Below are 13,761 nucleotides of genomic sequence, written 5' to 3'. Positions count from 1 at the left end.
TGAGGTCAATGATCCAGGTTCGAAGTTAGCTTAAACTATAGTTTATAAATTGGAAAATTGGGATGATCTATAGGCTACTAGCCAAGTAATTCCCTAATAATAAAGTAAAGAATTAATTAACGACTATCAGATATAAACAGCACTATAAGCTGAGCACACCAAACAAAACAGAAAGAAAAAAGTTTAAGAACATGGATTAATTCACAACTTAAAACTCTTACTTTAATTATAGAGTCTAGATTTATATATAAATAAATATTTATTCCATTTATAGATTTGAGAAATATTTATATAGATACTTTAAACTTCTCATTTAACACTGTGTTGTCATATTATATGTATTTTTTTCTTCAACAGTTTTTCTATGACTCTTAATAACCATCAATTCTTATTCATCAGTAACCACGCTATGACAGTGGTTTAGAAAACTAACATATATCTTATTCTATGGACGGTCATCGCCTCATTTTACTGAAGGAACGAAAGCTATATTTAATTTTTCTGATAGAAATTGAATAAAGCAAGAACTATCATGAAAAGTTAAATTAATTCCTATTTATTATTACAATTTTACCTAATATGAATTTACCTTAAGTTTGAAAGTTCTAGTACATTGAATTTGAATTGATGTTTTCTTCACATCAAAGAGTCTTAGTAATATCATTAATTACTAAGTTTGAAGAAGTTAATTATAATCTAGATTCTAGAATGATCCTATTTCAATTGGTTTCTACAAACTGACCAAGTCAATCTAGCTATCATGCAGAATTTATGAATCCCATGAATTGAATATCAAGAAATGGTACAGCAGATAAAATCTATGAATCCTTTTGAATAGAAACTCAACACAAGAACACTCCCAAGTGGACTGCTACGATATCGTTTTTTCAATGGAAGCTTCAGCAAAAGCCAAAGACGACTTGCTTAATTTATGTCTGGAATCTGGTAAGACACAACTCTTTAGGGTTCACAAAGTCAATAAATTTTATATTTTAATAACTCCAATTATGACTTGATTAATCTTTCTTTATCTTGTTATTAATTAATTATGTTATTGTAAAAGCTAAAAGGGAGTAGTTACAAAAGAGCATGTCAGTAAGGAAAACCCACACATATAAATCAATTCACATTATTATATAAATATCCAGTCAATAGGAAGGTGAAGCTAAACTTAATTGTGGTTAGCTCTTGGCAAGACTTGGTTAAAACTATTGCACCTTGAATCAAACCTAATACAAAAAACATTTTAAGCTATATGCCTGGCGTATAATCATCTAGATTGGTTAATATTATAACCAAATTAAAATATGAAACAAATGAAATTGAAGGTGAATCTTATTCAATGGGAAAAGTCTAACGTGTAATTTTGATGTTCACATTTGTTCATAAGGATTTGAAACATTACACTAAGATAGTGATTTGTTTTTTATAATTGATTAATGGAATTCCGAGTCCTCCTTAGCATCGCATTGTCATCTGACTTTCATGAGCTGCAAACTTGTATTCATAATGCTTTACAACTAGTTTTCCAAAGCCTCATGATGCTTATAAAGAAAAAAATAACTTATCATTAGTTGATGATGATTCTTATGGCTGTTAAGTGAATTATATGCGGACATTATTCCACCAATCAAGACCCAAAGACTCCTACCAATCAGCTTTCAGCATACATTCCACCAATCATGATCATCAAGCACAATAAGACAAAGTATAATAGCTGCCTAATCCTTAACCGACTTAAAGAGATATTTTGTGCGATCGTCTGCCGAAATTTCATTTAATTTAAAGATATTAATTAAAGCCCTCCGCAAATCAAAATGAAGGAATATCTTCACCAAATCAAGACAATTTATAGAAACACTCATTACTTGAGCTAAAAAGAGTATAAATAGGCAGCTCTACTCCTCAAAACAGGAACGGTTATCGATTTTACACACTTATTCTAAAGCAAAATTAGCAAAGACCTGCTATTAGAAAGAGACTGATTTATCATTCTCTTAGAACACTTCAAACACCTGTAACCTTGAGAGATCGCCTCTTGTAATCTTCATTAGCGATCACAGAGAAACCATAATACAATCACGGTGAAAGAGGACTAACTCATAGTGTCTAATCTAAAAATATCTTTTGTCAACTTGTTAGTTTACGCACTAACTAACAAGCACCATAAACACATCTCACAATCATTTCATATGTAATTTTAGCGCTTTGCACGTGTATAAGTGTTGGTGTCAATCAGGCATTAATTTGGTTAAGTCTGTTTATTACTTAAATATTAGTTAATTGATAATTAATGGTTTTTTTTCTTTTTAATAATAATGATTGTCTAACAATTCCACATAAAATTGGATTAAAATTTATTTTCAATTTATAACTGAATTATGATAATTAATAGGAAAACGTGAATATTTGAAAGAGTGGCTATTAAGTGCAAAACTGTTCAATTTCATAAATTTTTTATTTTAAATGAATTATGATTGGTAGGTAAACTATATAAATAGTAATTACCAAATTGAAAAATAAATTCTTCTAATTTTTAAATACAATAATGTACACATACCAAGTAAAATTTGATTATCTATCAATTAACTATTTGAATTTATTGTTAAATTTGATTATTATATTAATTAAACTAAATGCATGAGATAATAATGATAAATAATTTTTTTAAATCAGAAAGTTTGTGTAACCAGTTCATCCTTTCCCAAACTCTCCAAGATTAACTCATTCACAATCACACCATCCAGGCCGCCCATGAACACCCAATACCCCCCCTGCACTGCCCAGCGTTATTGATTGAAAGCAACCGCATTCATTGAGAGTAACCCATCTCTATTTTAAACATAAACTTTCTGAGATTAACCCATACACAAATCAATCTTGGAGAAAACCTTTTTCATTTTCTATATCATTTACGAGTTTATCGATTGAAACTAACCCATCCCTATTTTAAAGGGTCAAACATAATATTATTTGAATGCACTTTATCTAATTTATTTTCCTCCAATAAGTAGCTAGTTTTAGTTTTGATTTAATGTTATAGAGTAAATAATATACTCTCATCCGAGGTTTAGCGAAATCCCAAGTTTTCATTTATTCCAGATACCCACCATTAAAATAACACCATTTCTTTTATTTTAACATTTAAGGGCTAAAATGATCTTTTTTTTTTTTTTTTTTTTGTTATAGAGTAAACAACATATTTCCACCTGAGGTTTAGCGAAATCCCAAGTTTTCATTTATTCCAAATACCTACCATTAAAGTAACACCATTTCTTTTATTTTAACAGTTAAGGGCTAAAATGGTCATTTTTTTCTTCTTCCCTTTCCATATCTTCCGCCTCCTCCTCCCTTCTTCTTCCCCTCTCCAATCCCCCCCCCCCCCCCCCCCCCCCCCCCCCCCACAACCCAAATCACTAAAAATCTTCATCAAGCCCACCATTCGACTTATAAAAAAGCCTTCTACTGTGATCGAACTCGACTTGAATGACTACTCGAACTTAAACTCGACTTGACTAATGTGAAGCCGAGTTTGAGCCAAAATCGAGCCAAGCTTGAGCCACTTAGCTCGATTTTCACCCCTAGTTTGGACGATTGTGTGGTGGTTTTGGGATAGGGTGGTTTAGAATGGGCTGTGGTGGTGGTTTGGAATGGGGTGCTTTGGCTGGCTGGCTATGGGATTTGGAATGTGATGCTTTGGTTGGCTATGGTGATGGTTTGGAATGAAGTGAAGGACAGTTTGGTAATAACACTCATCAGAACCTAACAGTCACTAACTATATATGTTATTTTAAGTGCTGGATATTTGGAATAAGTAAAACCAGAAATATCAACTTAGGATTTCGCTAAACCTCGGGTGAGGTGAGAATATGTTGTTTACTCAGTGTCATACCAGAACTAGAGAAAGAGGAAAACATCTCGGAAAACTAGTGTTAAAAAATAAAAGTTGTTTTGTTTTCTATTTAGAGCCTCTCGAAAGGCCCAAAAATCATGGGATAGAATCACATAACTGAAGCTTGGCTTTGCTCATACGAATGCTATTTTGTGATGTGCTTGGCTTTCATTTTCATAAAGATTGTAATTATATTTAGATGAGTCTGAGATTGACTTGATGCTTGAATTCATTCATAAAAACTCAACTGACTTGGCTTGGCTGTTTATTTTAAATGAATTATTGATTGGTAGGTAAACTTATATAATAGTAATTTACCAAATTGAAAAATAAATTCTTCTAATTTTTAAATACAATAATGTACACATACAAGTAAAATTTGATATATCTATCAATTAACTTATTTGAATTTATTTGTTAAATTTGATTATTATTATTATTAAAACTAATGCATGAGATAATAATGATAAATAATTTTTTTAATCAGAAATGTTTGTGTAACAAGTTCATCCTTTCCAAACTCTCCAAGATTAACTCATTCACAAATCAAATCATGCTTGCACAACTCAGTACTGAGTTCTGCAAACTTGTATTCATAATGCTTGACAACTAGTTTTCCAAAGCCTCATGATGCTTAATAAAGAAAAAATAACTTATCAATTTGTTGATGATGATTCTTATTGGTTGTTAAGCCTGAATTATATGCGGACATCATTTCCACCCATCAAGACCCAACAGACTTCTCTACCAATAAGCTCTCAGCATACATCTCCACCAATCATGATTCACCAAGCACAATAAGACAAAGTATAATAGCGGTCTAATCCTTAAACCGACTTAAAGAGATATTTTATGCGACCGTCAGCCGAAATTTCATTTAATTTAAGGATATTGATTAAAGCCCTCAGCGAATCAAAATGAAGGAATATCTTCATCAAATTAAGACAATTTGTAAAAACACTCATTACCTTGAGCTAAAAATAGTATAAATAGGCAGTTCTACTCCTCAAAACAGGATCGGTTATCGATTTTACACACTTATTCTAAAGCAAAATTAGCAAAGACACTCTATTAGAAAGAGACTGACTTATCATTCTCTTAGAACACTTCAAACACCTGTAACCTTGAGAGATCGCTCTCTTTGTAATCTTCATTAACGATCACAGAAGAAATCATAATACAATCACAGTGGACGTAGGACTAACTCATAGCGTCTGAACCACTCTAAAAATATCTTTTGTCAACTTGTTAATTTACGTACTAACTAACAAGCACCATAAACACATCTTACAATCATCTTCACATGTAATTTCTTAGCACTTTGCACGTGTGTAATTGTTGGTGTCAAAATCAGACATCAATATTGGTTAAGTCTGTTTATTACTTAAATAATTAGTTTAATTGATTAATTATATGGTTTTTTTTGTTTTAATAGTAATGATTGTCTAACAATTCCACATAAAATTGGATTAAAATTTATTTTCAATTTAATAACTGAAATTATGATAATTAATAGGAAAACGTGCCAATTATTTGAAAGAGTGGCTATTAAGTGCAATAACTGTTCAATTTCATCAAATTTGTTTAATTTNATTAAGTTTGGGTGGAAGATAATATATGGATTATATGATCCCACCACCTTTGCTGTTAATAAAGTAATGCGAAAGAAACTATACAGATGATACAGCTCGACACTGTCTAACAGCTCAACTACCACCATTAAAGACTTAAAGTTATGAAGCTTCTGGTCATGATGTGACTATATATAAATATCTCCCATGTTGCCATGATATATAGAGAAGACAAGTAGTGTAATATGAATTAGGAAGGAGATTAGGCCTTTGTGATCACGTTTTCTAACTTGTATTTTCTTTTTCTTTTTTTTAATATGTTAGAAACATAAGAAACATATTCTATCGTGTCATATTTTTAAGCCAAGTAATTTTAAACAAATATGAAATATCTAACAATTTTTCTATCTTACACTATTGGAAAATTGTTCATAGAGGCGAGCCGTTCATGAGCCGGCTCAGCTCGAGTATGGCTCATTAATGGCTTGGCTTGATTTGTGAGAGAATACGAGCCAAGTTTGAGTCTACCTTGGCTCGGCTCCTTAAGCTCACGAGCCGAGCCAGCCTCGAATTATTATGGGCATTTTAAGGGTTTTATAAAGTATAGGGGATTAAACAAAATTTTTGAAACAAAAGTTTGCAAAAATGACAAAGAACCCCCCAATGTTAAAATTTCTAGAAACGCAACTAAAATCCTTTGTCGTAAAACCAAACCAAATCAAACTATTTGAGAAACAATAGCCATTAGAGAGAGAGAAAAGAAGAGAAAGCGAAGGAGTAATAAATAACACAAAGAGAAGAGGAAGGTGGGTTAAAAACAAAAGAAAGGGGTTAGGGGAAAGTTAAAAGATAATAAGTTGAATTTTCTTTTTAATTTGGAACATGAGTTTCGTTACCAAAAGAGATCAGGAAGCAGAAGAAAGTACGAAACCTTAGAGCAAAATGAGAAAGCAAAGGAGTATTAAATTAGAAAGAGAAAAGAAGAGAAAGTAGTAACAAATGAGAGAGAGAGAGAGAAGAAAAGAGTAATAAATTAGAGAGGCAGAAAAGAAGAGAAAACGGTAATAAACGAGAGAGAGAATAGAAGTAATAACTTAGAGAGAGAATAATTGTTCTGAGTTTTTTTTTTTAAATTGTATTTTTTTAATTAGCTCGCGAGCCGGCTCTAACTCAGCTCGTTAAGCCGGCTTATAAGCCAAGCTCGAAATCTCCTCCTCCTTTCATGAGCCGAGTCGAGCTATAAAATCAGAGACTTGACTCGGTCTGGCTCAAACTCGAATTCTTCTTTTTTTATGAGCCGAGCTTGTTAAGCCAAAAGCTCGGCTCAAAAACAGCCCTAGAAAAGATAGAATCATGCTCCAACAGAGACTCGGGGTTAAGAAGTAATTTTCTGTCAAGGCCGCCCTTTCCCAAATCCCAATGCTAAAGATTACTTCAGCAACTCGTTGACATAGTTGCATAGGGGCCAATGTGCCCTGACATTAGCGCATGCATCAATGCAAAACCCATGCATCGACATGTCATCTCGCCACCCTTGATATCCTAGGATCAAGAAGTTGGAACACGAACCAATGTCATGTTCACGTTAGCACCGGCCATTGTTGTGTACGAACGCATGCACGACGTAGGGGCATTGAGCAAGCCCAATTGGCTATGGCTTGTAATGGCTAATCCCAACACCATGATATGGCGTAGAACAGTGTCAAGGTTTGACCCAAACCAAATCTCTTGGGTGCATTTGGTTCAGGAAATATTGGCTTATTGGGAATGTTGGATTACTGAAATCTTATATTACCTTAAAGATTACTGAGAATCTTTAGGAAAATGTGTTTGGTTAGTTGGTGGGTATGTTATATTAATATGTTTGGTTAGAGGGAACAAATTGGTGGGTATGTTATTTTAATTACTAAATTGCCCTCTATTAAAATATTAATAAAATATTATTTTTATTATTAATTTTTGAATAATTTTTTAACCCCCAATATTTCAGATTTAGCTTAAACACCCCCACTTTTATAAAACTTTAATTTATGACAAAATCACCCATAACACCACTTGTCGCTGCCTGCCGGCACCGCAAACCACCGCTAAAAGTCTCTGAAAGTTACCGTGAGTAGCTCACCGTGACCACGAGGCTCCGATATGGCCGTTTTTGGCTATACTGATGGCCAAAAACGGCCATCTCAGGCCAGATCTGGCTGGAAATGGCTAGATCTATTATGGCCATTTTTGGCTAGATCCTTGGTAATTATCGGCCAGATCTCACCGTCCATGGCCGTTAACGGCCAAATCCATCGATCTGATCAGAAATTGCTATAATAGATCTAGCTATTTTCAACCAGATCTAGCCTGATATGGCCTTTTTGGCCATCAATATGGCCAAAAACGACCATATCGGAGCTCCCAGCAAATCTCCATCATTTTTAGGGACTCCGGCGATGGTCCGTGGTGGTTAGCCCACTGTCGACGATAGTGGTGGTCTGTAATTTGTTTTAAATATAAGGGCATTATTGTCTAAAAACTTAATTAAACAAGGGTAAAATTGAAATGATATATTAATGTAAATTTATTTTAAAACAGGGCATTATTATCCAAAATTTGCATTAATAAGGGATAGAATTATAATAAAAATAAGATTATCAAGAGAATCTTACAATACCTAAGAAAACGGAGGTAATCAGATTATCTCTAATATTATCAACAGTAACAACTATGGATGCGTTTAGTTCGAGGAATTTTGGATTACTGAGAATGTTAGATTACTGGAATCTTTTATTATCTTAAAGATTACTGAGAATCTTTAGAAAAAATGTGTTTGGTTAATTGGTGGGTATGTTATATTAATATGTTTGGTTATGGGGTAATAAATTGGTGGGTATGTTATTTAAATTACTAAATTGCCTTTTTTTAAAATATTAATATAATATTATTTTTATTATTAATTTTTCAATAATTTTTTTAACCCCCAATATTTCAGATTTAGCTAAAATATCCATGCTTATATAAAACTTTAATTTATGACAAAATTACCCCCACCCCTGCCGCCACTGAAAACCACTACCGGAAGTCACTGAAAGTCATCGTGAGTAGCTCACCGTGACTGCGAGACTCTGATATGGCCGTTTCTGGCAATATTGATGGCCGAAACTATCATATCAGGCTAGATCTAGTCGAAAATGGCCAGATCTATTCTGCCTATTTTGCGCCAAATCGATGGAGTTGGCTAGGGGTGTTCGGTTCCGGGTACCTTGCATATTTTGAAGGAATCGGAACTGACGGTTCCTGGAAATTTGGAACTCAGTTTCGGTTCCTAGGTACCCAGAACCAAAACCTATAACAACAGTTCCAGTTCTGGTTCTGGGTACCCTGTAAAATTACAATTACCCCCCAAAAGCTTTTAAAATGGCAAAAAAACCCTCAAAACTTACAAATACCCCCCATCTGGCACTTATTAACAAAAATAAAATTACAAATTATAAATTCAAAATTACAAACTCCATTACTTTGTAAAGGTAGATTCTCAAAAGTCAAATTAACTTACTTTAAATGTTATGAAATATAAATATAAATGTATTCAAAATTACAAACTCCATTACTTTGTAAAGGTAGATTCTCAAAAGTCAATTACTTTAAATATTATGAAATATAAATATAAATTTATTCACATTACTTTTTTCTACAAAAGTTTTTATTAACCCCCTTATCTTTAATTTTATTTTATATTAGTCTTGGTTCCTAGTTCCGGTTCTAGTTCCTAACTACAGGAACCGAAACCGAAATTGCACAGTAATGGTTCCAAAAATTTGGAACCGGAACCTACCTGTTGACGGTCGGTTCCGGGTAGGAACCGGAACCAAACCCTGGGTACCCGCCGGTTCCGATTCCAACCAGTTCTTTTGAACATCCCTAGATTTGGCCATTAACGGCCGCTAAATCTCATCCAGATCTGGCCGATAATGGCCAAGGATCTGGCTGTTAAAGGCCAAATCCATCGATCTGGTGCAAAATGGCCAGAAACGGCCATATCGAAGCCTCCCAACGACTCTCGGTCATTTTTAGGACTCCGACGACTTCCCAACGATGGTCCGTGGTGGTTGGCCCATTTTTGGCGATGGTGGCTGGGTGGCGGCGGTGGTCTATAATTTGTTTTAAATATAAGGGCATTATTGTCCAAAAACTTAATTAAATAAGGGTAAAATTGAAATGATATATTAATGTAAATTAATTTTAAAACAGGGGCATTATTGTCCAACATTTTTATTAATAAGGAATAGAACTGTAACAAAAATAAGATTACCTTGGTAATCTTACAATACCTAAGAAAATTGAGATAATCAGATTACCTTCAATATTACCAACAGCAATAACTATTGATAATACAAGATTACCATAATCTTATATTACTTGACAATCAAACATGATAATCAAGTAATATAAGATAACATAACCCCATTAATCTCATATTACCTCCAAGCAAACGCCCTCTGTTGGTAATACAAAATTACCGAAATCTTATATTACTTGACAGTCAAACATAGTAATCAAGTAATATAAGATGACATAACCTCAGTAATCTTCCATTACCTCCAACCAAATGTCTCCTTTATATTATCGACAAGATCGGTCAAAAACAAGTTAACAGATTAGATCAATTAAGATTGACACAATCTTTGTTTAGAACAAATTAATCAAACCCTTCTTTTAAAAAGGTTTGAGTCTGGACACAATATATGCTAGCTTTAGACTTATTTGTTTCTCTTTTTAAGTCAGTTTGTAATAAACTAAGAAGACTTTATCAATCATTGTGTTTATTTAAATTTCTGAACTCGAAAGTCGAAACCAATGATGGTAAACGAACGCCTGCAATAATTTGAGGCTAACTTTGTCCAGAAGACTAGAACCAAACAAAAATTCCACAGAGATCGATTTCGATTTAAAAAACTAAAGGTATCACATCGGACCCTAGCCAAGACAATTAACTCAGATGGACCCATTGACAACCAAAACTATACCACCTGCCTCGTCTTAGCGTCTCCATAAAATACAGAGATTTAATATGCTTTGACTATTCAATGGGTAAAATTCAATTGAAGTCAAATTAGGTTATGATTTTTCCAATGACAAAGACGCCATGAAAATTGAAGGATTTCAATTGAACATAGGGAGACCATCTTGAATTGGTCAAGCAAAGTTGCCTATACTTTCATAGAATTCACTTAAACAACTAATTAATTATATTAATATGTATCCTTAAGACACATTCTGAAAAAGATTTTTGACGTCCAATATACTAAAATAATTCTATATAATACATCAATTTTTCTTTTTTTTTCAAATATTCTCAATACCGGAAGTCCTGAAATGAACATGAATTGAACAAGACAGTTATATAAACAAACATTAATTAAGTCATAATTGAATCATCAAACTGAGCCCAAATCTAGTAACCAATTTTGACTTTTGTGGTGTAATTTGGGTTAGAATTAGCCCAGAAATCAGAACTATTTTAATTGGTTAATGTCATTAATTGGGTTTCAGGATGAAGTGCAGGTTCTTTGAACTAGTAGCAGTAGTTATAGCTTGACTGACTCAAGACTTGAAAATTACTAGTGTCAGTATAAAAAAATAGCCTGACGGCTATGGTGTCACACTCGCTGCACAAAATAGATTAAATTTCAAATCTTTTGACTATTTCACAACTTTGCCTGACTCCATTTATGCACTTCTTCTAGTTCTTGCCCACATATCTGGCCCAGTTGAGCCCACTTTCAAGTTTCAACTCATCATATTCATTTGAATCTTTCCTAAGATTTATCTCCTCTGAATCTTTCCCGTATAATATTATCTACCTATTTTTTCAACAAGAAGTATAAAAAAAATTATAAAGATTTCTTATACAAAGTAACGTGGTAGGAGATAAATAAAAAAATAAATACAAAAAATCAAACTCATCATATTCATTTTTTTATTCATCTTCTATCACCTCACTTTGTATAAAAAAATATTTATAAATTTCTTTGTACGTCTACCACTATCCTTTTTTGAAATTAGACATGATTTATTTTCAATTCTCTAAAACCTTTAGAGATAATACATTTGGATAAACCCAAAAAATAATACTACAAGAGAATCCAAGGGATTGGCCTGGAGGTATAAGAGGTTTGCTCATTTCCTTAAGTTCTCGGATTTAAACTTTGGAGCTACTTACCCTGATAATATTGTGACTTATCTGGTTCTTTGGGTTTATAGAATATTCAATAGACCATAAAAATTAGTTGAAGTATACCCAAACTAACTGACACACTACGGTTACCCAAAAAAAAAAAAAAAAAAATTGCTACCAAGAAAAATAAAGTAATTTATTAAAATTCTAGGGTAATTTAATAGGAAAATTAAATATATATTTTTAGTGTGGTCATCAGCCTCCACTCGCCCTTTAACAGGTCTGTCTACCTTTATGATATATAATAAAAAAATAATACAATACTAAATACAAATATGACAACTTTCTATATTAATCCTACTCCTTGGGTAATGATTTAAAGCAACATGTGGATGATGAGACAGGGATGAAAATCTAATCTATCCTGGAATTGATTTTAGAGTAGGAAGGTGACGATCTCTCCCTGCCCATGGCGATCTTCGATCTTAAAATACTAATTAAACAAATCAAAATTGTTCTATTTTCATATAACAAACAAAGAATTAAAAGTGTAGAGAATATAAAAATAAACAAAAGTAGTTTCATCCATTTTTCTTTTAGAAAATCATGAATAACATGGGATGAAAAGCTACACAAAAAGGTGGAGACATTAATTGGACTAACATATTTCTTTTATTAAAAAATGCTGACTTGGAGGAGCTACGTAATCATCTCTCATGGTGACGTGGTTGCCACACGACAAGACAAGACCTCTTCTATTTAATCTCATCAATTCTATACCTAAGCAAAGCAACTAAGACATGTTCAAACATTAATAACAGCACGAAACCGGCCCCAATTTTTGTCTTAAAAAATTAACCCCAATTTTTACTAATTAATCCTCTCCTTAATTATTTATTTAATCTCTTTAATTTTCATTGACTTCCTCCCTCTTTTAATATTTCAATATTCTTAGCTTTAAAAATACAATAATAATGCCTTTATTTTCATCATCATATCAGTATCATCTTCTTCTTCTTTTTTCTCTTCTTCTTGTTCTTCTCTTTGGTTTGATTTTATCTTCATGGATTCATCGGATTTTCCCGCCAGCAAATCTCCCCGGCGAGAGCTTCAGGGTCCTCGACCAGCGCCTTTAAAAGTTCGTAAAGACTCCTACAAGATCAGGAAGCCACCAGTACCGCCGCAACAAAACCAACAACAACACCACCCACACCACCAAGCACCGCCGCGGCCTCCGGTGATAATCTACACTGTATCACCCAAGGTGATTCACACAAACCCTAGTGACTTTATGACCCTAGTTCAACGGCTCACCGGCTCTTCTTCTTCTACTTCTTCTTCCGCCGTTGCCGCCAATATGTCGTCTTCTTCATCGACATACGATCCGTTTAACGACACAAGCGGTGCAATTTCTCCTGCTGCAAGATACGCGAGCATAGAAATAGCCGCAAAGACCCCCGATAAGATGAAGAAGCAACAAGTTATTGGCCACGATCATGAAGCTAATAACATTGGCGGTTTTGTAGAAGGGATTGAGATGGATCATAATATCGAAAGATCAAGTTTTTTTCCAGGGATTTTATCTCCAGGACCCACTTCACTCCCCATGATATCACCGAGCTTCTTTTCTCCGCCGTCTGATCCAAACTCTTTCAGCAATTTCTTCCATGATTTGAGTCCAGTGCTTCACGGCAACAAGAATTTCATGGAGGGTAGTTTCATGCCAAGTCCTTCAAGCTTTCTTTCACCTCACATAACGTCTCCAACTCCATCGATAGACCTCTTCAACAATTTCTTTGACTTTTAGGTAGATAGGATTTTAAAAAAAAAAAAAAAACATTTTCTTTTGCTTTTTTTTTTTTTAGGGTAAAGATTAAAGATTAAAGAGGACTGGTTTTGGTTTGTTGTTGTATCTTCGAAATCGATGATGAAATGGAAGATGAAGGAGATAGAAAGGGACGAAAGTGGAATTTTGGAGGATATGTTTTGGTGGATTAGATTTGAAGAAAGTGCAAGTTGGAGAAATGTTAATGGGTTTGTCTTTTCATATTTTAATTTTGGTGGGTCAGATGGAGTTTGGCCGCTCAAATATAATTTTATGTAATGTTACCGTAACTCACCAGTCACCCCCTTGT

At 33.5% G+C, this 13,761-nt stretch overlaps 1 protein-coding gene across 1 annotated transcript; it reads left to right on the top strand.

Annotated features, from left to right (window-relative positions):
- Positions 1-12,621: 12,621 nt before the first annotated feature.
- On the top strand, positions 12,622-13,761 carry LOC116143375 (nuclear speckle RNA-binding protein B-like). Its single transcript, XM_031428825.1, has one exon. The coding sequence runs from the start codon at positions 12,690-12,692 to the stop codon at positions 13,431-13,433; it is 744 nt and encodes a 247-aa protein (XP_031284685.1). The 5' UTR covers positions 12,622-12,689; the 3' UTR covers positions 13,434-13,761.

The sequence above is a fragment of the Pistacia vera genome, unplaced genomic scaffold, assembly GCF_008641045.1.
Source record: "Pistacia vera cultivar Batoury unplaced genomic scaffold, PisVer_v2 Contig43, whole genome shotgun sequence".
NCBI classification, from domain to species: Eukaryota; Viridiplantae; Streptophyta; class Magnoliopsida; order Sapindales; family Anacardiaceae; genus Pistacia; species Pistacia vera.
The sequence above is the reverse complement of the archived record's forward strand: the minus strand, read 5'-3'. Positions and strand labels throughout refer to the sequence as shown.